This window comes from Eurypyga helias, unplaced genomic scaffold (genome assembly GCF_000690775.1).
Source record: "Eurypyga helias isolate BGI_N326 unplaced genomic scaffold, ASM69077v1 scaffold34495, whole genome shotgun sequence".
Classification (NCBI taxonomy): Eukaryota; Metazoa; Chordata; class Aves; order Eurypygiformes; family Eurypygidae; genus Eurypyga; species Eurypyga helias.
Window position 1 is genome coordinate 2,013 of NW_010251516.1, and position 21,088 is coordinate 23,100.

General features: G+C 46.4%; 1 protein-coding gene across 1 annotated transcript; it reads right to left on the reverse strand.

Annotated features, from left to right (window-relative positions):
- Nucleotides 1-380: 380 nt before the first annotated feature.
- LOC104504924 (NADP-dependent malic enzyme) lies at nucleotides 381-15,801 on the reverse strand. Its single transcript, XM_010152051.1, has 5 exons — nucleotides 15,694-15,801; nucleotides 13,114-13,256; nucleotides 10,099-10,272; nucleotides 2,683-2,781; nucleotides 381-735 (listed from the first exon to the last, which is right to left on the reverse strand). The coding sequence occupies exons 1-5, from the start codon at nucleotides 15,743-15,745 to the stop codon at nucleotides 577-579; spliced, it is 627 nt and encodes a 208-aa protein (XP_010150353.1). The 5' UTR covers nucleotides 15,746-15,801; the 3' UTR covers nucleotides 381-576.
- Nucleotides 15,802-21,088: the final 5,287 nt, after the last annotated feature.

A 21,088-nucleotide genomic window follows, 5' to 3' on the forward strand; every position in this document is an offset into this window, starting at 1 on the left:
CGCTACACTGTTCTGATTAGACAGGAACAGAAGGTTCTGCGGGTTCAGGTCTCGTCAGCACATTTTCATTACTCCACACAAGCTTTACTTTGAAGGAAAAATATTGTAAACTTGCTGTTCTTCAATTTACTTTTTTTTAAATACGAGCTTGACGGTTTATGCGGATCACACTGTGACCTGTAACGGATTAAACAGCCACTGTATGCATCGCTTGATGTTCCACGGTACCACTTGTCTGCTTAACTTTTCACAGGCGTTTGTGACAAAACCCTCAACTCAAGGCACAACCCCTTATTTCGATAACAAAAACATCTGTAGAACTACAGGGCAGGCTACCCCAAGTAAAATAACAATCAAAATAACCAAACTCCACAAACACCTCGCTCAGATTAATTTTTATTTTCTGATGGATAAATCGTCTGATTTCTTATCTGAGTTTCCAACCACATATTACAGTTTAGAAAAAGTTTTCTGCATCTTAAAAAATTACCTATTCTTAGGCTTCCTAGGCAAAAACGTTCTGAATATTTTAGTGCTTTTTAACTGCTGCTAGTTTGTTCGTTCTTCATTAAATATTTACAGTTTCACTTTCATGGCTTCTTCAGGCCAGCTATAGGCGTCAGCCACGAAGCTGTTATAATCGGTGCTGTAAACCTGAGAGCGGATGAAGGCTTCTAGGTCCTTGGGCCGAGGGTAGGTGGAGGCAGTGTTGTTCCTGTAGGCTTCTTCTGCAATCTAGAAAGATGCACGAAAATCCCAATTAGTGCCGATTACCTCTTTGAGTACATTTAACAGGATTTAAACGTATCAAAACCAAGACAAGACTTCATCTTCTCCGGCGCTGAGTCACCTACATCCACAGGGGATGGGGGCCAGGATACAGCGCGCGAGACTAGGAACAGGATGATGTCTCTGCATTGAAGTGAGTCAGACTCCTGCTGCTTTCCAACAGGATTACATGTCGTTGCTGCTCCAAATACAGCGCTCCTCCTCCGGTGACACCTTAGCTTTTACTGTGTGGTGGTGGACGAACCAGCCCACAAACCCCAAGCACTGAGGTACCGTTTCTGCTTTTCTGTCATCGGGTCAGCCTGGTTTACCACCTTCTCCAAAGCACTGCAGGGAAAGCGTGCTTCCTTGGAAGCCTCCCTGCTTATCACAGAAGTTCAGTATTTGCCACAGTCTGATGGTGCGTTTCTTAAAGGGAAACCCAGGAGAGAAAATACTAATCTCACACAGTGCACAGGTTTAATCCTAGAGACAGTTGGGGGAAATACGAATATTTGCTTGCTTTTTCCTCACCCAGACCATGCCTAGGTGAATCGATTACGCATCACAAGTATAGCTGCAGCAAGCATGAAGTTTAGAAGGGGTTGGAGCCCACTCAACACATCACAGTAGCCCCTCGGTCTGAAGAACACCTACTTGAGACATCGTATCCCTAGACTGGACATTCATTTGTGAAACACGTTTGTCAGACTGCTTTGTGCAGCAGCACTCCTCGCAAAGATCTGCTTCAGACTGTGTTTGGCACAGACAAATGCTCCGACTTGGAACAGAAGGAAGGCGGCTCCTTCCTGCTCTCCTTAGCCCTCTCTTTAAAACAGGACTGTTTCATCTTGGTGAGAAGCTGAGACCCCAGATTACCACGTTCAGACTTCCTTTCTAGGAGTAATCTGAAGCCCAACCTGATTTGACTGAGAAGCACTTCGGGGGTGTTGATGTGAGAGTTCATCTTCAGGTCTGTGTGCATAATTAGCAGCTGAATACGGCCTGAATTTATACCCCACGTTCGGTATTCCAAAAACATTTGAGTGTATTACTCTCCTGGAAAAGGCAGAGGCCACTAATTCTCTTGGGCTGTATGAGCCAGAGTGGGTATGTGCAGGAATAAAGTTTCAGCAGAGATCAGGCAGAAAGAATTGGGAGTTTTCTACTCTGCTCTGGTGAGACCCCACCTGGAGTGCTGTGTCCAGCTGTGGAGCCCCCAGCATCAGAAGGATATAGACTGGTTGGAGCGAGGCCAGAGGAGGGCACGAAGATGCTCAGAGGGCTGGAGCAGCTCTGCTATGGGGACAGGCTGAGAGAGTTGGGCTTGTTCAGCCTGGAGAAGAGAAGGCTCCAGGGAGCCCTTATTGCCCCTTCCAGTACCTGAAGGGGCTACAAGGAAGCTGGGGGGGGCTTTTTACAAGGGCCTGGAGTGACAGGACAAGGGGTAACGGGTTTAAATTGAAAGTGGGGAGGTTTAGATTGGATATCAGGAAGAAGTTCTTCCCGGAGAGGGTGGTGAGGCCCTGGAACAGGTTGCCCAGAGAAGCTGTGGATGCCCCATCCCTGGAAGTGTTCAAGGCCAGGCTGGATGAGGCTTTGAGCAACCTGGTCTAGTGGAAGGTGTCCCTGCCCATGGCAGGGGGGTTGGAACTAGATGGTCTTTAAGGTCCCTTCCAGCCCAAACCATTCTGTGATTCTGTGAAACACTTGCTGTAGTTCCATGTCTTCTTGTATTTGATGACATTTACATCTATGTACTTATATTGAATTTTGAAACTGCTACTTGTCCAAGACTGATTGACGTAAACCAACTTCAACCTGTGTGAAGGTGCGTTAGTTGATCACATCAAATCCTCAGTTATGCAGGGAGCGTGGGAAGAAAAGAAGCCATGAAAGATGGAAATTACTTACCCTCACAGCAATTTTCAGCGACACGTGCTGAATAGTGACTAATGGAGGGTACAGACGACCTTCCTGCAAATGCTCCTCAGAAACTTGCTGAGCTATTACCTAGAAATAAAGCAGACCTGTTTAACCTGAAACGCAGCTGCAGCGTTATTAGACAGTGATCTAGCCTTAAGCAAAGCAATGGTTCCGCTTTGGCAAATCACGCAGATACCGCTTAATTCCACCTAGGCAGTGTTTTACAACCAGCCTTATCATTAGGAGCAGCTACACAAGAGACAGACATTTAGGGAGTTATGCCCTTTTCTCAGCCAGACAACAAGACCTTCTCAAGTCTTGATCAAGTCCATGACACACACAAACTAGCCAATAGTTTGCTGAGGGATATAAATTCCACCAATTGTAATTGGGTCAAAGACTTCTAAAATCAAAGAAGCGCCTGTTATTCTGACAGTTGTCAAGTCAGCCCGTGCAGAGAACAGAGCTGAAACCCTTAGGTGTAAAATGCTTTGAATTAAATTACGGGTGGCTGAGCAGGTTTGTTGTGTGTCCAGCTGACACACTGAGCCGGTATGAGATCACAAAAGTGAGTGTGGTCAGCCACAGAACAAAGTAACATATCCAGGGTCTTCCAAAGCTCCGTCGGTCACTGCAGTCAGATGCAGGAACAGGAGGTTTGCTGCTGAATTCTGGCGTGCTGGGACAGAATAAACAGTGCTGCCAGAAAAAGGCTGTCGTGGGTCTGTCATCTCAACCATACCAAAAAACGGAAGAAATTGTTTTGCTGTTTGCTTGATTTTTTCCACTAGACTGACCAGGGGAAATAAGGAATAGTACAGAAGTCCTGATGCACATCCGAGAGAAGCATCTCCCCTCTGGCCTGAACATGCTTCCTTGGTCTTCCTAGCAAGACTGGAGATATTTTATTGTCATCTCCAGCAATGAACAGATCAGTAAAGCGTGGCAGGCTCCACAAGTGGCTTTTTACTGTTTCCTCAATGGCTGTATGAAAAATTACCATGAGGTGTGAGGACATTTTCCGCAGAGTGAGGAGAGACCCTGCTTGCACTGTCTGCTTACGAGCTCACCTCATGAACTTCCTCTGTTACTACAACAGATACCTTCTAAGAAGCAAAGGGTCCTGGGGCTGCCTCTGCGTGTAACGATATCTTCATTTTTGGGCGTAACTAGATGATCTTTAAGGTCCCTTCCAACCCAAACCATTCTATGATTCTATGATATTCCTGTTATCATTAGCCAAAATTTGTTTGTCATTTGGGGACCTGAAGCAGAAAACAGCACCTCAGTGTGATCCGGACTGGGATTTGCTGAGCCTGAGAATCAGCTGATACCAGTTGACTAAACTGTCTCCTACTTTGTAGTCTCTTTGGTGGACCTGAAGGTTTCATGTCTTTAACTGCCCACCTTTCTACCATCTAGGGAGCTGGTAGTTAGAGCCAGATCTAAATATCTTCCAAGCAAACTAAGCACAAAATTAACATATCAAGAATGGTCTGACTTTATACAGTTTTGAATAGTTGCCTTCACTAACGTTCTCTCCTATGGTTCTCAAAACAAATGATTAAAAATATTGAGACAAATTTGCCTCAGCAGATTCCAAATTACAAATTTCTCTATCTTGGCTTTGCAAAGGAAAAGGAAATGGCTTGGGGAGGAGGTGGGGGGAATGTCACTTGCCCTTTGAAAAGCTGGGAACATGGAACAGTCACAAGAAAGGAAGTTCTCTGTACTGTGAAAACTCACACTTCTTAAATCTGCTACGATTTATAAGCAGTTTCCACCGAGATTTAGTCCTTTACACTTGCTCCTGGAGCGTATCCTTTTTTATTTTCACCCAAAAGGAAACCAGTCCCCCTCCCCTCCCTAGACCGTGCTGTGCTGTGGACCAAGGTGGACTACGTAGGGACACTGGGGAGATGTGCTCAGGAAGACTGTTCTGATGCCAAATATGTAGTGACAGGACAGGGGGTAATGGGTTTAAATTGAAAGTGGGGAGGTTTAGATTAGATATCACGAAGAAATTCTTCCTGGAGAGGATGGGGAAGCACTGGAACAGGTTGCCCAGAGAAGCTGTGGATGCCCCATCCCTGGAAGTGTTCAAGGCCAGGCTGGATGAGGCTTTGAGCAACCTGGTCTAGTGGAAGGTGTCCCTGCCCATGGCAGGGGGGTTGGAACTAGATGGTCTTTAAGGTCCCTTCCAACACAAACCATTCTATGATTGTATGAAAACACGAGACTCCTTTCTCCGTCAGGAGCAATGCTACATTTTTGTACAATTACAACTTAGATAAAAAGAGGTGAAAACCAAATCACTGACTGGTTCCAGAGCGCAGGGATACTACTGCGTGATGTGACTCACGGGGGTACTCTGTGGATGGAAGGAAAACTCTGGTCTGGGGAGCGTCTGGTGGAGCCATGTATGACCCATGAAGAGGTTCTGAAAACACCAGGGAAGTCCAGGAAACACTGAGATGAAACCGATAACGTGGCCCGAAGAGAAGGCAAGAAGCGCACTCTGGAGGGAACATACTAGGAATATACTTGAAAGAGGGCACAGCTTCCTACAGTTCCTGCTGTATGTGGGAAAGGGGAGCTGGTGTACGTTGCTTGCAAACAGCTAGGACTGCGTCAGAAGGGGTGCCTGCCTGCCATCAATTCACCCTCCCTGGCAGAAACAGGTAAAAAGTCTGAATGAAAGATGATACGCTACAGCAACCCCAGGTTCAAAGAGAAGCAATGTTCTCCTGGGCGCTCTGCCCACCGTGCTGGCAGATGCAGTTTTTCCATTTGGAGGGGAAATGCTAACAAGAGATTATACTCTTTTTGAGTATAACGAATAAAGGAAAATTGTTTCCACGTTATTGTGGTACTGGGAAATACCGCCGAGCTAAACACCCACTAGGGGGAGCTGGGACCACGTCAGATTGGGTTTTGCTTTCCATAACGGCAACTGGGTTATTTAAAAATCATACACATCCCTTGGACAAAACCAGATGCACGTGTAAAGAAGAGCTTCACGACACGAGGTTTCTGCTGCGAGTGGTTTAAGGGAGCTCTGCAGGAAAGATGAAATGTGAAGAAACCCAACGGCACGTTCCTGGCAATCCAATGCATCACTGGAAAAAAAAAAAAGGGATCAGGAGTGGAGTCCTTCTGTTTCGTGGTGGGGCCACCACGAAACAAGTGACAAAACTTCTGGGCAGCGCTCAACGCGGGAGAGGTAGGAGCTCAGCTGCACAGACGCCACGCTACTCCTTCTGAGACGCCACAGAAACAAGTCTTCTCCAAGAGAATCACTCCTCCTTATGTGGCCTCTGAAAAACACCCCCTGAGAACATCAGTTCAGCGGCAGGGAAAAAAATGATGAACGAACATCTGGCACTATTAGGAACTTCAGAGGCACCACAGAAAATGTGATTATGCCAACGTATAAATCCACGGCCTAACACTGTGTTGAACCGTGTGCGTTTGTGCTCCACCTGCTTCCAACAGGAACGGGGCAGGGCCACAGCTGGCATAAAGAATAACGAGGATGATCAAAAGGTTAGTTTTTGTACAGCGAGACAACCCAAAAAAATAGAGTTTGGGGGGGAAAAAAAGAAAGAGAAGACTGGAAGAAAATACAAAAGACACCTGAAGGTGAACGTTGCTGACAGCACTACAGGCAGCCCAGATGATCAGACCGCAGGAAATCACGCAAGGAAGAGTTTCTCTTTCTGCACAACTCGGAATTAAATTGTGACACTAACTGCCAAAAGATGTTCAAACGTATAAACATGCTTAAAAAGCCAATAGGCTCATTTCTGGAAGAGAAATCCATACAGGGATAAAACTTCCGGTGCAGGAAGGCCATCTAGTACAGGCTGCCAGAAGCTGAGAAGCCACTTCAGCAGAAGGATCACTGTGCTTTCCCCTGATTTATCCTCTTTTCCCTCAGCTTCTGCTACTGGTTCCTTGCACAGGAAGATACCGGGCTGTTTGGACCTTAGATCCAACCCAGTCTGGCTATTTTCATGTTTTCAAGTTTTTAATGGAGAAATTAACTAAGCCCTATTGCAGAAACTAAATGAAAGGCAGCCAAGAGAGGACAAATGGCATAAAGCAAGTGAGGGCATCTTGGCTTTTGGAGGACGTATTCTACACGATGAAAGGACTTAACAGGATTATTTTCTGGAGTAACTCAACTGTAGGTCATACGTGCCAAGAATATTTCATTAGTTCATAATTCTCTGTCCCTTCTGTCGCGTTTGGTAGGACTCGGAAGAACAGGTGATGCCCCCTGTCATCACAGAGCAACTGCCGGCAATTAAGAGGCATCACAGCTTACAGCACCTTAGATTTATCATCCAAAATCAAAGCTACATTCCGTCTTACTCGGCAGGAACAAAAGGACACGGAAAGCAGGATGTGTTGTGGGTGCAGTCAGCTAGTTGTGACTTTCATCAGATTTAATGGGAGAGGTGGCAAAGCAAGAAGACGGGAGGTGCAGGCCAGGCTGCTTATTTTTCATACTTCCGTTTTTAACATAAGGTACCGCGACAATCTGCGAAGGTCCCTCCGTCAAGCGCATGGGGTTGGTGCTTTACGTTTTGCAGCACCTTGGGTGCTTCCATTCCAGAAGGAGAACACTAACCACTCCTCTAAAATCCACACGCAATTATTTTGGTTTTACCCTTCCATTCCAAAATCCAAGGTAGCAAACCAACACGCACTCTTGCCTTTGCTTTGCGGTGTAATTTCAGTAAGGGCCTGCGCAGCCCGCCCGGCCCTCGCACCCCTGACACCTCTTACTGGCAAAGGTGAAACCTCTGAAATCCGTCAGCTCTCGCCTGGCTCGGTAACGGGCTGTAGCTCACCCAGCCCCGCGCTGCCCCTCGCACAAGCAGGGAGACCAGAGGGGAATGCCCTCGGCTCCAGCCGTCAGGCCAGTAGCTAACCACTCACCGATCCTGCCGCCAACAGGGACCTACTATGCCAGAAAAATACACATTCTTACATGTCAAACTTCGATAGGGAATTTTCTAGAGGATGGCAATAGCGCAGCAAAGCCTTCACCAAAAAAGAGAGGACCTCTAAATCGAGAGAGAATTTAAAAGCTTCCTCGCAATGTCTGATGCCATTGTACTTCCCTGACTATTCCATCCGTTCGTTCGCTTAAGCTTCTGTGTTCAGAACAGGGTTTATTTTTTCCCTGACCTAGCTGACTGCCACCTGAAACACCACTCAGTCCACAAGTGTGCCACCTTTCCTCCATCAGCACTCTATACACGGGAACCGTTTCGCCCAAACCAAAATGAAGCGACTTCTAGAATGAAGTAAGACAACTGTTCAACGCAGCAGTTTAGAGCAGCCAGTGAGGATCGCCGTATCCAACTGAAATTACAGGGAAGGATTTAAAGGGAGGACGTAATTATCCGAAGACTCACGGGATGGATCGTTGCCCTCCTAAGATGGTTAAAGCCAGTGGAGACAGTCTGGGCTTTTTACTAATTTTAAAGACGGGAATTCTGGGTATCTTGCGTACAGAGGGCGAGCTGCTGGCACACGTTGTTGAAGACGTCGCAGCAGGCAGCTGAAGAAACCCCTCAGCGATCCAGCAAGGGCAGCGTGCAGATGCTCACCCAGCTGCACATCACATACTGCCTGCCATGGGATCGCGCTGCCTGTCAGTCACCCCCGAGTGACAGTGTAGGGCCGTTTCCTTCCCTTTAGCCATGAAGAGGACACAATGGGCAAGAATCCTGGAACGCAATATTCCTTAGAGGAGCTCTGAGAGTTGAGTCAGGCACTCTCACTTCTGCTAATTGAGGCAACTTTTGTTTCTTCTCTTTTTTACCCCTCCAGTGTTCCATAATATTTGCTAATTGCATTCCTTTGAGGCTTCCTCTGCGTGCTACCTACACTACCTCTGCGCTTCGAAGCCTGCTTACACAGCTTCTTTGAAGCTCAGGGCGCTGCACTCTCATGAAGTTCTGGGGGTTGTAGTGTGTATGAGCTGGACTGGGTAGAAATCACCACTGGGTTAATTAGAGTCAAGTTGGTAAGCCGCAGCTAGCCTTCTTCCTTCTTCCCACATCCTTTAAAGAAACCCAGGAAGCATCAGGCTTTTCATGACCTCGCATGGGCATGGTCACCCTATCATGCACTGCTCAGAGGTCTCTAGTCACTGCCTGTACTGAGCTCCCTCTGAACAGGATTCGCTTGGAAGCATGTTCCTGGGAGCAGAGCAGCCAGGAGCCTGAGCATCCCTGGATATCATCACATCATGCAGCAGAAGGAAGCTGTGTCCTGCGAGGCTCATTACACGGCTCTTGGTGCCAGCTGAGAGTGGAACCAACAGAGGAGACCGGAACTCTGGGACAGCGGTGAGATGGAAAGGGTCAGAGGAAGGAGTGGTAAGGGTGCGATGGCGCTATAGTGGATGAGGAGCAAAGATGCTGGACCCAGAAAAGCACAGAAAGTTACAACCCTCTTAAGTGAGAAACACCTGCAGGAAGATTGACTTAACGTTTTGTTTAAAAATAAAAGTTAAGCATTTGATTTCAACCACTGCTAGTAACCGATTTTGCCTGAATAAGGGATTCTAAAATAATAAAGGGCCAGATTCTTCTCCCCTACGTGTTGAAGACACAACCCTGTGCATTTATGACATCCAAGTGTAAGACCATGGGTGTCAGACTTTGAACAACCACTGGAAGTAGGTGGCAAACAACTCCTGGAACCAGAAGTGTTTTCTCTCTGTTCCTCTCTTGCCTGCGGAGTGGCGATAAGAAGGAGAGATCACACGCTGAAGAACAGCGGAACAAAGCTCATAAAAAACTGCCCAAAGGAAGAAAAGAACCAACACACAAAAGGATAAGAAAGGAAAGGGGAAGAGTGCAACGGCAACTGTGACCAACCGTGGTGCAAGGAGCCACGCGGCGATGGAGCGCTTTCGCCAGCTGTGGACAAGGGAGGTCCACAAAAACTGATGTCAACAGCTCTACCCAAAACCAGCAAAAAGCTAAAGGAAATTCAAATAATCTTTGCAAGTGAAACACCCACAAAAGTCACCCCAAAGCTACCAGCACCAAAATATCGCTCCTTTCAATCTAAAATCAAACCTATGTGCACACGTATGCAAACCGTACATACGTGCAGTCACCCGTGACAGTACCGTACCGCAGGCTGCCCGTGTTTCCCTTGCCAACAGAACAGAACCTTATGCCAGACGACCTTTGGACCAAGCCTGTACTTCTGAAAAATAACTTGTTCAAACAGAATTTATAGAAAACCAACATACCTTACACAGAAAGCACTATGCTTCCAATTTAAAAAGATAATGTTTAACTATTTCTGTTTAATTGTTCATTATTACCAAGTTAGTAAATCAAGGGATTTAAATCATTTTTAATACGGTACCTCGGCAGTTGTCAGGAAGACGTCCTCGCCGATATGTTTCAGTCCACATGAAATAACACCGAGGGCAACTCCAGGAAACACGTAGGAATTGTTACCCTGGCCAGGGTAGAGCGTTTGTCCGTTTGGAAGAGTGACAGGATCAAAAGGACTTCCACTGGCAAAAATGCCACGTCCCTAAATGGTAACAGGGAAGCCAAAGAAAGCACGTTAGTGGCAAGGCTGCTGCTGAAGTACTTCACACATCCCTTCAAATATCTACCGCTGTGGTAGCTGGGGAACATCTATTTAATCTCTCTTCTCAGAGGCTGTTAGAGCTACTTAAGTATGTCTCAAGAGCACCAGGATGCTGATCCTAGAGATCCCTGGCAGATCCCTGCGACTCCCTGGTGTCACGGATTAACAGCTGCCTCACTCAGCTAAGAGGTATCAGCACAATTTAGAGGAGGAGAAAGTGAAAACCAGCACTCGTTATTCACACCCTGCATCCACGCCAGAAGGCGGCTGCATGGGAATACACCCGGAGCTGTAAAACTCAAAGCGGACAATACGGTAACAATGGGTGATACTGCTGGATTTTTTCTTCCCAAAAGCAGATCATCCACAAAAATGACACTAAGGCCACTAAATGCTGGCACTTTTGGATGTGGCCATTTCTGAGAAGCCACAGGGACAGGCGGAGTTCTCTGTTCTGCCCAATCTCCCCTCTTCAGCCCCCTGCGACCGCTCCACAGCTCGACAGGATGACAGAGGTGCCAGCTCTGCCCCAGAAGCGTCATCCCACGGTGCAACCTATAGGACGAGTCGGTGACGTCCCCTACTGGGACCTTGTGGCTCCCCTCACTGTAACACACAGACTAGGGTGACAGGACCAACTCGGGCACCGGCATGGGATCATCTGACCCTGACAAATCACTAGGATGGACGTTTCCCAGCAGAATTTGGGTAGTGCCAAGTAGCAGTGTTGCCACCAGAGCCCTGGCACCATGCACAGACTGGTCCCAGCAGGCAGTAGGGAAGAACCAGCCTGTTTTGGGGAATTAGAGAATTCAGATATACTGATAAAGGTACACCATGTCACTCGTCCTGCAGACAAGAGAACCTGCTCTAACTACTACATTGTATGTTGTAGCTCACATGGGACCTCTAAATCTCTTCCCAGGACCCAAAGCTCCACGCCGGCCCATGGCACACGACAGGCAGATGCGGGTAGGAATAGAAGGCTGTGGTGTGGCCCAGATGTGGCAGCAGGGCAGAGGAGTATTAGGCCTCGTGACGTGCAGGAGCACGGAGGCTCAGAGCTGTGATACCACCGGGGTACCGAGGGATGGGCTGTAGGGGAGCCGCGAGTGTGATGGACTCTCATTGCTCCCTGGGATGAGGAACACCCCAGTGGTGTAACCATCGAGCACCCTTCAAGGGTGGCAAAAGAGGCACATCAGAGGTGATGTGCCTGCAGCACGACTGTCCGGGTTCTCCCCAGATCATTCCTGACACGCAGGGAGAGAGAAGGAATTTCTACAGCAGGCAGTGCGGTTTTGTCCTAACGAGGGGAGCGAACGCTGCCCGGGCGCTACGTCCGCAGCCCGAAGGCCCCTGGCCCTTGCCTTGTCGGGGAGGGAGCGGCCTCGAATTTAAGCAGTAAATTTAGGTGGGGAAGAAAAGCCAGCCTTTATTTATGCTAGCGCCGCTGAAGTGATAAATGTCACTGTTAAACGCCTCAGAGGCGCTTTGTGTCAGAAATATCTGTGCCTATTTTAGAGGGCTGGAAACGAGCATTTTAAAATATGCCACTCCTGCTACTCAGCTCTTCAGAAGAATACTCTGGTTTGGTGTCCCACAGTATTATCATGGCCAGCTTATTATACGTTTTGGTGACAGATCAAATGCTCCAGTGCGTCCTCAGCCCTGCCTACCAGCTGTCATTACCCACTACAGCCAGCCCTTCATGCAGGCCGCTTCCCTGGCTCCTGCGCTGTAATTGTGGGCTGTGTGGTGGGGAACGGGCACGCTAAATTTGTCTTTCCAACACTGGGAAACTGTCATTCAAACTGCCCTGCGGTTGACAAGAAATCCAAACACCAATCCCCTACGAAACATGTATGAGTACTCACGCACAGAATCACAGAATGGTTTGGGTTGGAAGGGACCTTAAAGACCATCTAGTTCCACCCCCCCTGCCATGGGCGGGGACACCTTCCACTAGACCAGGTTGCTCAAAGCCTCATCCAGCCTGGCCTTGAACACTTCCAGGGATGGGGCATCCACAGCTTCTCTGGGCAACCTGTTCCAGTGCCTCACCGCCCTCTCCGGGAAGAACTTCTTCCTGATATCCAATCTAATCCTCCCCACTTTCAATTTAAACCCATTACCCCTTGTCCTGTCACTACAGGCCCTTGTAAAAAGTCCCCCCCTGCAGCTTCCTTGTAGGCCCCTTCAGGTACATTTCTAATTCTAGACTGAATTACAGGATAATGTGTTTATACATATTATAATTCTATTATACATTAATACATAAGCAGCATAGTTCTCTTAATTTTCACCAACGCTTCCATAACAGAAATCTTTGTAAAATGAGTCAGTTACCCCAGCTCTTAATAGAGAATTAAAGACACTACTTCCTGTATTAAAGTATTTTCTTACCCTAAAGAGTATTTATCAACCCTCAAACGAAAAGCATGCCACTGTGTGTAGATACGACACGACACAGTACAGTTCAAAACCAGCCATAAGGCAGCTTTAATGAGCGACGGTTACTGATGTTTTGGTTGTAAAAAAAGACAACGAGTCTTGCCTGACACCAATAAAAGCTGTTCAACGTTTTTATGAGGATGCAAGCACTTCAGTGAAATTGCTTTGCTAAAATCTGAAAATCCTGTTACTTAATTCAACTCATTTTCCTACACACAGAGACATGCTTAGTACCTGCTACTCCACCCTCTGTCTTCCTCCCCTTTCAAAAGCGATTCCAGATTTACTTTTCCCTTCAGAAACGGAGAGATGTTAGTCTTTGGTTACCTCTGTGTATTTGTAGCACTGCTCAGCAGTGCATTCTGCTTTGCTGGTAGGATTGCTGAGAGCGAAAATAATAGGACGTTGGTTTAAAGCAGCCATATCCTGAAGGATTTCTTTAGTAAAAGCACCACCAACGGCAGCGACTCCTAAAGAAGAAAAAACACACACATAACAAGCAGACAAATGCAATCAGTCCAAGGTAAGACATGCATGTCTCTCTCAAAAACACAGAGCTCCTCTGACTCTTTAAAACAGGGTTCAATCTTTTTCCTAACGTGGTTAACGTTGAGTTTTACATAAAAGATTTTGCAACAGCCAAACTCCAACGTTATCCCTAATGTAAGGTGGAACCGATTCACCCCTGCCCAGTTCGGTGAACTTCTCACTTCCCTTTTTTCAGGCCCTTTATATGAAATAGGAATGTGTCACCTAACCTGCAGGTAAGTCCAACAAGGAGGAGGAAGGTACAGCTCCATCTCCTAAAGTCTCCCGCAACAGACTGCATAGTTTCTCCCAAATCCAGTGTGTCAGATTCCAGTTTTTTTCTGATGCAACAAGTAAAGCCTCTGCCTTCTACACGTGATTGTTCTGTCATCTCCAGCCTCAACTGATGAATAATCCCAATTTTGAGCCTAGGACTTCCCTGAGAGCAACAATTTTCTACGTGAAGCACAGTATCGTCTCGGACACCTCCACGCGCAGCCTGTGCCCTCAGCAGGGGGAGGTGGGTGCCCCACTGAAATTCCCTGTCTTGCCTTAAATTGAGCTTTCCCAAGAGGTCTACTGAAAGCCCAAGCACCCCACGACAGGCTCTTTGGGTGCTGTTTAGGTGCTTAATGTGGACCCAATAATTTCTAAGACCCATTTGGTTTTCTGTCTGGCCAAATCCCCCTTATTCTGATCTCTCAGCAACAAGAGAGGCAACTCCTCAACTGATGCGAATCGGTGACTTCTCTCAAAGCTTGCACACCTCTTGCTCAAACGTTTGTGTCACATACTGCTGTGTTTTGGCAAATTTGAGCTCTCTGTACTTCACCTTCCACGAAAGGACAGAGATGCTCAGGCGCACAAGCTCTGCTAGACCAGCTGGGCCACTGCATGTTTGAGGAACAGGTATGGCAGCCATGACTGCTGAAAGAGCCTGTTACACACCTTATTTTCTGGCAAAGTCTGCAGTCACCAAATGCTTAATGTCTTTTAAAACTGCTTCTGGACAGCCAATAGTAAGAATGACAACTACCTTCAGAGATAAAGCTAAACTAAAATGCTCTGAACAATCTCACTGACTATTTCCTTCCTGGTTTTCATTTTAAAATTGAAATTTCTTCTATTTGGACCAGCTAAACTGAGCCTTTTCCTTGAGCCATCAGAGGTGATAAAATGTATGTGAGGATTCGCTGAGACAGAGTCAAGTAAAACACTGGAAGAAGGAAAATCCACATATTTCCCCATGACAACTGCTACCCACGGGAAGATACTGAATGTCTAGTTCTCCAAATTGATAAAAAACCACCCCAGTGTTAATTTTTATAGCTGTCTCTGTTGGAAGAGCCTTCATTACGCAGTACGGATAGAAGAAAGTGACCTCAAGGCAAAGTGCCGCACGGATTTATATGGAACAATAATGCACAGTAACACATCCCTGCTTCGCAGCAGCAAACGTCCCCTCAGTCCCCGCACGCCTTATCTAATTAAGTATCAGAGATCATTCCACCTATTCTTCTGTTCCACTAGCTTCTTCCAGCCTTGTGTTCTGCTAGATAAACCTTCTCGATGTCCCGGTCTCTGCCTTGCAGTTGTATCTTCATGGAGCACCGGAAAAGACAAGCTCTGTTTACCTCATTCATGATCACTGTCAAAAGCAGGTTTTGCTGACCAGGGACCATGTGGTCTAGGCACAGTCAAAGAAGGGTAGCTCTTAAAACGCAGGATGAACTTCACTGTGGCATTTCAGATTTTCCAGCATCTGATGCATGCTTTTAAGAATTTTCAAATCTTACATATTAAAAAAAAATTATTTCAGAGTACTTGCAGTTCACTCCTGCAACTGTCACTGAAAATCAAAAACCAAACTGCAGAGAGCTGAGCAATCCTTTACTGAGATCCAAAACCCTGCAGCTTTTATAAAAGAAAAAGCCTCTGTAAAACCTGTGTTTTGGGCTGCACAAAGGAACAGTGGCTAAGGACCTACAAACGAGGGAAAAGAAGATTCAGCTCATATTTGCACAGCTTTATACGTGCTTAGCTCAGTTTTCTCAGCCTGAGCTTATTTGTAGTACACCATCCACACTAAATCAGAAGTAACTTAGGGCAGTGATAAGGTTCCCCATCAGATGTTTAAACCTACTGGGATTTTCCCCCCCGTAATACGCGCGGCCTGGAGTGAAAGCAGAGCTAGATTGCTTGGATAGATCCTGTTTGTTCAAGTCCCTTAATGGAGTCCATTATGCCCCCAGTGTTTTCTAAAAACACACAAAGGTAAACTCTGTTCCGAGGAACTCGATCTTGTCTTCAGACAAAGCCACAGCCCCATTTTTTTTCCAACACGGAATAAGGTCATTGCTTTAAAGTAAAAGAAATTACCGATTAGCACGGACGGTTTTATCTCTCTAACAATATCTGCCAGATCTTTCATTTCACCGTGTTCGTGGGCAAAACGCTGTTTCTCGGATGTTAACGAGGCACGGCCCTGCGCAAGGAAAAAAAAAGAAAAATAAATTTATTATCAGTTTAATGGAACTTAATATCCTGGGATAATCTGTTTACAAAGTATCTGGTGTAACACGTCCTATTTTCCTTCCTAGTTCCGCGTCCCTCACCGAGCACCACCCCGGACAAAGCTGCACTCCGCACGGCGAAGAGGCTCGGGATAATGCAGGACCGATCTGCGTCTCTCTGCAGGAGGCAAACTGGATTCAGCAGTTTGACTTCAAACTCATAACGGCTGTAGAACACCACTCTGTTAGCGATTACACGGAAGCATCAGTGAGTTCTTCTTTGAAGCATTCTTAAAGCTGTTTTCCTTGTTAACGTTTGGTCAGATGCTGGAAGTTACTAACGCAAGAGCAGAAATGTATTTCGACTGCAAACAGCACGGATGCACCCGGGGAGGGGGGGGATGGGATTTGTACCTCAGCAAAGCAAACCACAGTTTCTCCCAGCCTTATCAGCTTTGCTCTTATCTAAAAGCATAGAGGATGGGGGGGGGGGGGGGCCAAAAAAACACAGACTACAGGGGAGCCTACATTTTGCTCCACATTTTTCGTATTTAAGTCATACATCCTTAGGGACGGAATAAATGTAATTCTAGCCAGCTGCCTGGAGCACCGTTTTCTGCATTAATACAGAAGACTCAGCTGTGAAACAACTTGTGCCCTGTCCTATAGCGGCAATTTCCACCCATCGATGGCCGACAAGGTTTCCAAAGGGAGTGACACAGACGCAGGAAAAAGGGCTACAGAGTGTCTCTGATTAGGCCACAAACAGGATTTGAGCTCAGTGTAAGTAACGGGGAGTGTGGGGCATGAAGGGTCCAGAATTTGTGAAAATTAGTTATCTAACGATGGTGACCTCTGTCAGTACACAGGCATCCCAAAATTTCAACAGAAGAGTTTAAAATGCATACACCTCTGCCTTTTGTTCTATTCTTGTGCCTGTAGAAAACACCACTGAAAAGGCAATTTTCAAACGCAAACCTAGAAGGCAGTGCCAGCCCCTCAAACATCCTACAATTCCAGACAGCAAGAAGCAGCTTATACAGATATACAGGGAAGTACATGAGGAAAATGGAATGCTAAATGGAATTTTGACCAAATAGCCAGAACAGATAGATATCATCTCCCCAGCCACATCTTTTCCAACTGGCAAGAAGAAAGTTTCCTTAATCTTGGCAAGTTAATTAAGTCTATACTGACTGACTGGAACACAATTTATTCCACAATTCATAGGATGGTTTAAGTTGGAAGGGACCCTAAAGACCATCCAGTTCCAACCCCCCTGCCATGGGCAGGGACACCTTCCACTAGACCAGGTTGCTCAAAGCCTCATCCAGCCTGGCCTTGAACACTTCCAGGGATGGGGCATCCACAGCTTCTCTGGGCAACCTGTTCCAGGGCCTCACCACCCTCTCCCGGAAGAACTTCTTCCTGATATCTAATCTAAACCTCCCCACTTTCAATTTAAACCCGTTACCCCTTGTCCTGTCACTACAGGCCCTTGTAAAAAGTCCCCCCCAGCTTCCTTGTAGCCCCTTCAGGTACTGGAAGGTCCTATAAGGTCTCCCCGGAGCCTTCTCTTCTCCAGGCTGAACAAGCCCAACTCTCTCAGCCTGTCCCCATAGCAGAGATGCTCCAGCCCTCTGAGCATCTTCGTGGCCTCCTCTGGACTCACTCCAACCAGTCTATATCCTTCTGATGTTGAGGGCCCCACAGCTGGACACAGTAGTCTACCAAAGTCTATGAATATGACAATTTTGGCTCAATTTAGGGCTGCGTACACTATTGGATTCAAGCTGGGATTAGTTTTTTAATGGCATTTTTTCTTACTTTAACAAAAAGAAATCCAGTGCTACATTTCAGACCACGATTCTGCAATGTGGCAACGTGTGGCCGTGCCAGTCCCATCACCGAAGCCCTTCTGCTGATCCTGGGATGGCCACCGCAAGAGCTGGTAGACAGGAGGGGAGGAAGGAAGGCCATTTTTTATTTCCAGCTGCAAGAACAGTGTTTCCAGCCCCGAGGATACCGCAGGAAGCTGCGGAGGGCTGTTCTGTGGTCGGGGCTGACGGAGCTGGTCGGCCTCACAGGACGCCAGCTCCTCTTGGCCCGCCCGTGGTTACAAGGAATTCCCAGAGATTTCTTCTTTTCTACAGATTTTTTTACATGAGCAAAATACGGAGGTTTTAAATTTAGATGGTTATGTCTGGATGTGCTTATATGGGTCTTAAGTGTTCTCCCACAGCGGTTTGCAGGGAGATCCTACGATACGGGCACCTGGTTCCCTCCGCGGGCAAAATGTGAAATTCTCAGCCTCGAAAGAATGCCGCAATAATTAACAATTTTTGGCATATTCATGCTCGAATCATTCCACCGTCAACAATTTTAAAGTCTGCCGTATCCCAGCACCCCAGCAGATGTCCCCACAGCCTACACACATGGTTCAGATGCATCTCCTGCTAAAACGGGAATTTTCCTTAACGTTTTCATGGGAAAAAACACAAACTTCTCTTTTCAGTCACCAAAGAATAAAATGCATTTATGGCTTCCAGGCCACAAGCTTGTTGCTAGGAATAACTCAAAGTACTACAATAGAAGTTATTTTTCATTCTAATCGGCTGGTTGGCTGAAATCAAAATGCTCGATGAAGCCTGACTTGGGGGCAGGTTTCAAGGGTGTCCTTGAATGGGTGCCACGGGTGACCATCCCATCCCACACTGCTCCTTCACTTGGTTCCGTAACAGCTTATCAAGCTGCTATTGAGGAAGCCAATTTTCAATCGGGTCTTAAAATCCAGCCTCCAGGAGACTGTCCTGGGCTACCAAGAAAAAAGAAATCCCCCACGATCGCTATGACCAGCTCCATCTTCCGGCTGTGGCAGGCTGGTAGCTCTGAGTGCCTCCAGGATCTGCAGATCTGGGCAGATCTCTCGGGAAAGATGACCTCTGATTTTTTCCCACTGTGCATAACAGCTAAAAGGCCAGGCTGACATCTTGGTGGAGAAAAATGTTGATATTTTCATTCTTAATCAAACCAAATAATGAAAATCCTGCATGAAACAGAGTTATTTCTTTATGCAGTTTTACACTTGATCGGCTTTCCAGGACGTACGTCAACATTTTAAAATTAAGATAATGGCAGAGCTGTTAAAACCGTTATTGATGCAACACCACAGATTCAGAGTCCCATTTTCTACTGACATTGACAATCGCCTCTCATTTAATCATAGACTGGTTTGGGTTGGAAGGGCCCTTAAAGACCATCTAGTTCCACCCCCCCTGCCATGGGCAGGGACACCTTCCACTAGACCAGGGTGCTCCAAGCCTCATCCAGCCTGGCCTTGAACACTTTCAGGGATGGGGCATCCACAGCTTCTCTGGGCAACCTGTTCCAGTGCTTCACCACCTTCTCCAGGAAGAAATTCTTCCTGATATCCAGTCTAAACCTCCCCACTTTCAATTTAAACCCGTTACCCCTTGTCCTGTCACTACAGGCCCTTGTAAAAAGTCCCCCCCAGCTTCCTTGTAGCCCCTTCAGGTACTGGAAGGTGCAATAAGGTCTCCAATTTAATCAGCTACAAAGGAACACTCAAACTGTAAGCCGGTTATGACCTACCGCAAACCTTCCCTTCATAACCTTCCCGGTTATGACCTACCGCAAACTAGCCACTGGCTAGTGAGACCAGTGCTAGCCAGATGGGGCAGCCTAGATCAGATTCACTTCTGCCCTATCTTAATTTCCATCTGCCCTTAATTTCACACAGGCCATTCTACCATTCTTTTAAAAAAATCCAAACCAAACCCAAACCCCAAATAGTTTTAAATGTATTTCTTTATTCAACTTGGGTCTGAATTAGCTAGATCCCATTAGTCAGAATGAATCATGTCTCCAAGTAAATATTTTTTCTAGTGTATTAACTAAGAATGTAATATTAAATTCTGTGGCTTAACAAAAATAACAACAGCTATGTACATGGAGATTTTTGCCTGGAAAATTCTTATAAAATAAATCCTACAGTTAAGGTTTGAGCTTTTTAAAATATATTTTATAATAGATTGTCAGAAATGTATTTTAGTCATTAAATCAGTGATCCTAAAGGAGCTACATAACACCTTCCTGAAAACTGTGTCCGAAATTTCAACACCAGCCAGTTGACTTGGTTACGAAACTCCAATAATTTAGAGGACAGTGCTTTAGATAGTATTTTTTTCTCCCCAAACCGGCAGATTCTTAAGTTCTGCTCTCCAGAAAGAAGAGAGGGAGCAGCAAGAGCATGTCTTAGCTTTCTGCCGTGCCCTGCCAACAGGGCAAGCAACGACTTGCAGGAAGGAAGAAACAATCCTGTTTTGTGCACGCTTAACCTCAAACTGAGGGGCTGCCAGACCATTCAATACAAACTTCCAGACATCTGCCCCTGAGTGCCTGCAGGAGAAATCACGGAGCATTTGTCAGTCAGCAGAGAGAAGAATACAAAATGCAGAAATCTTAGTTCTGCATTTGTGTGGTTTTCTGTCTTGTCTCCCTCCTGACACCCGAGAGCTGCAACGCGGACGGACCTGTCAGTGCAGAGCTGCTCTGACTGAAAGATCTTCCAGAAGCATAGAGCCCATCTTCTGACATTCCCATTTCCAGCCCTGGCTTGGCTAGCTTTTGCACTCTGGCTATCTGCTGCTAGGATGAGCTGTAGAGGATGAACACAAGGCAGCACAAATCAGAACCTGCTCTGGCCCACTTGCATCTCCATAGCCCGAAGATACCAACATGGCACACAGATCACTGATAATCCCCTTTTTCTAACAGGAAAAGGAAAAATTTAAAATACTCCATACCCAGAGAGAATTGGAATGAGCTCTGGAGTTCTGTGTATGGAGCTCGGAGTCTTTTCAGTAGAAAAAAAAGTGATTTCAGTCATATTCATGTTTGTCTTTTAAATCCACTGTCTTGATCTTTTAGCACTATTAAAAATTCATTCATTCAGTGAAAAGGGATCAGAAAAACCAGCGATCTAAAGATGTGCCCCTTTCAGTACGCCAAGCTTCTACACAGCCTCACTGTTTCACCGAAGGACTGCAGTGCTTGCCACGCAGGGGTGGAATTTTTCCAGGAGTTCCTACCAAAGGATGTTACGAACCGTTGTTCAAACATCAGTATGAAGACTCATCTCGGCCAGACAGCAGCTGTCTTAAGGGGCAGTATGTTTTCTGTGATGTATAACAAGCATCTTTCCTGAATCAAGGATGCATAGAATCATCATAGAATCATAG

Coding starts and splice junctions, on each gene's coding strand:
- LOC104504924 (XM_010152051.1), bottom strand. CDS start 15,745: ATGAAAGATCTGGCAGATATTGTTAGAGAGATAAAACCGTCCGTGCTA. Junction 13,257..15,693: donor AAAACCGTCCGTGCTAATCG/GTAATTTCTTTT, acceptor TTTCTTCTTTAG/GAGTCGCTGCCGTTGGTGGT. Junction 736..2,682: donor CGCTGAAAATTGCTGTGAGG/GTAAGTAATTTC, acceptor GCATCTTTCTAG/ATTGCAGAAGAAGCCTACAG.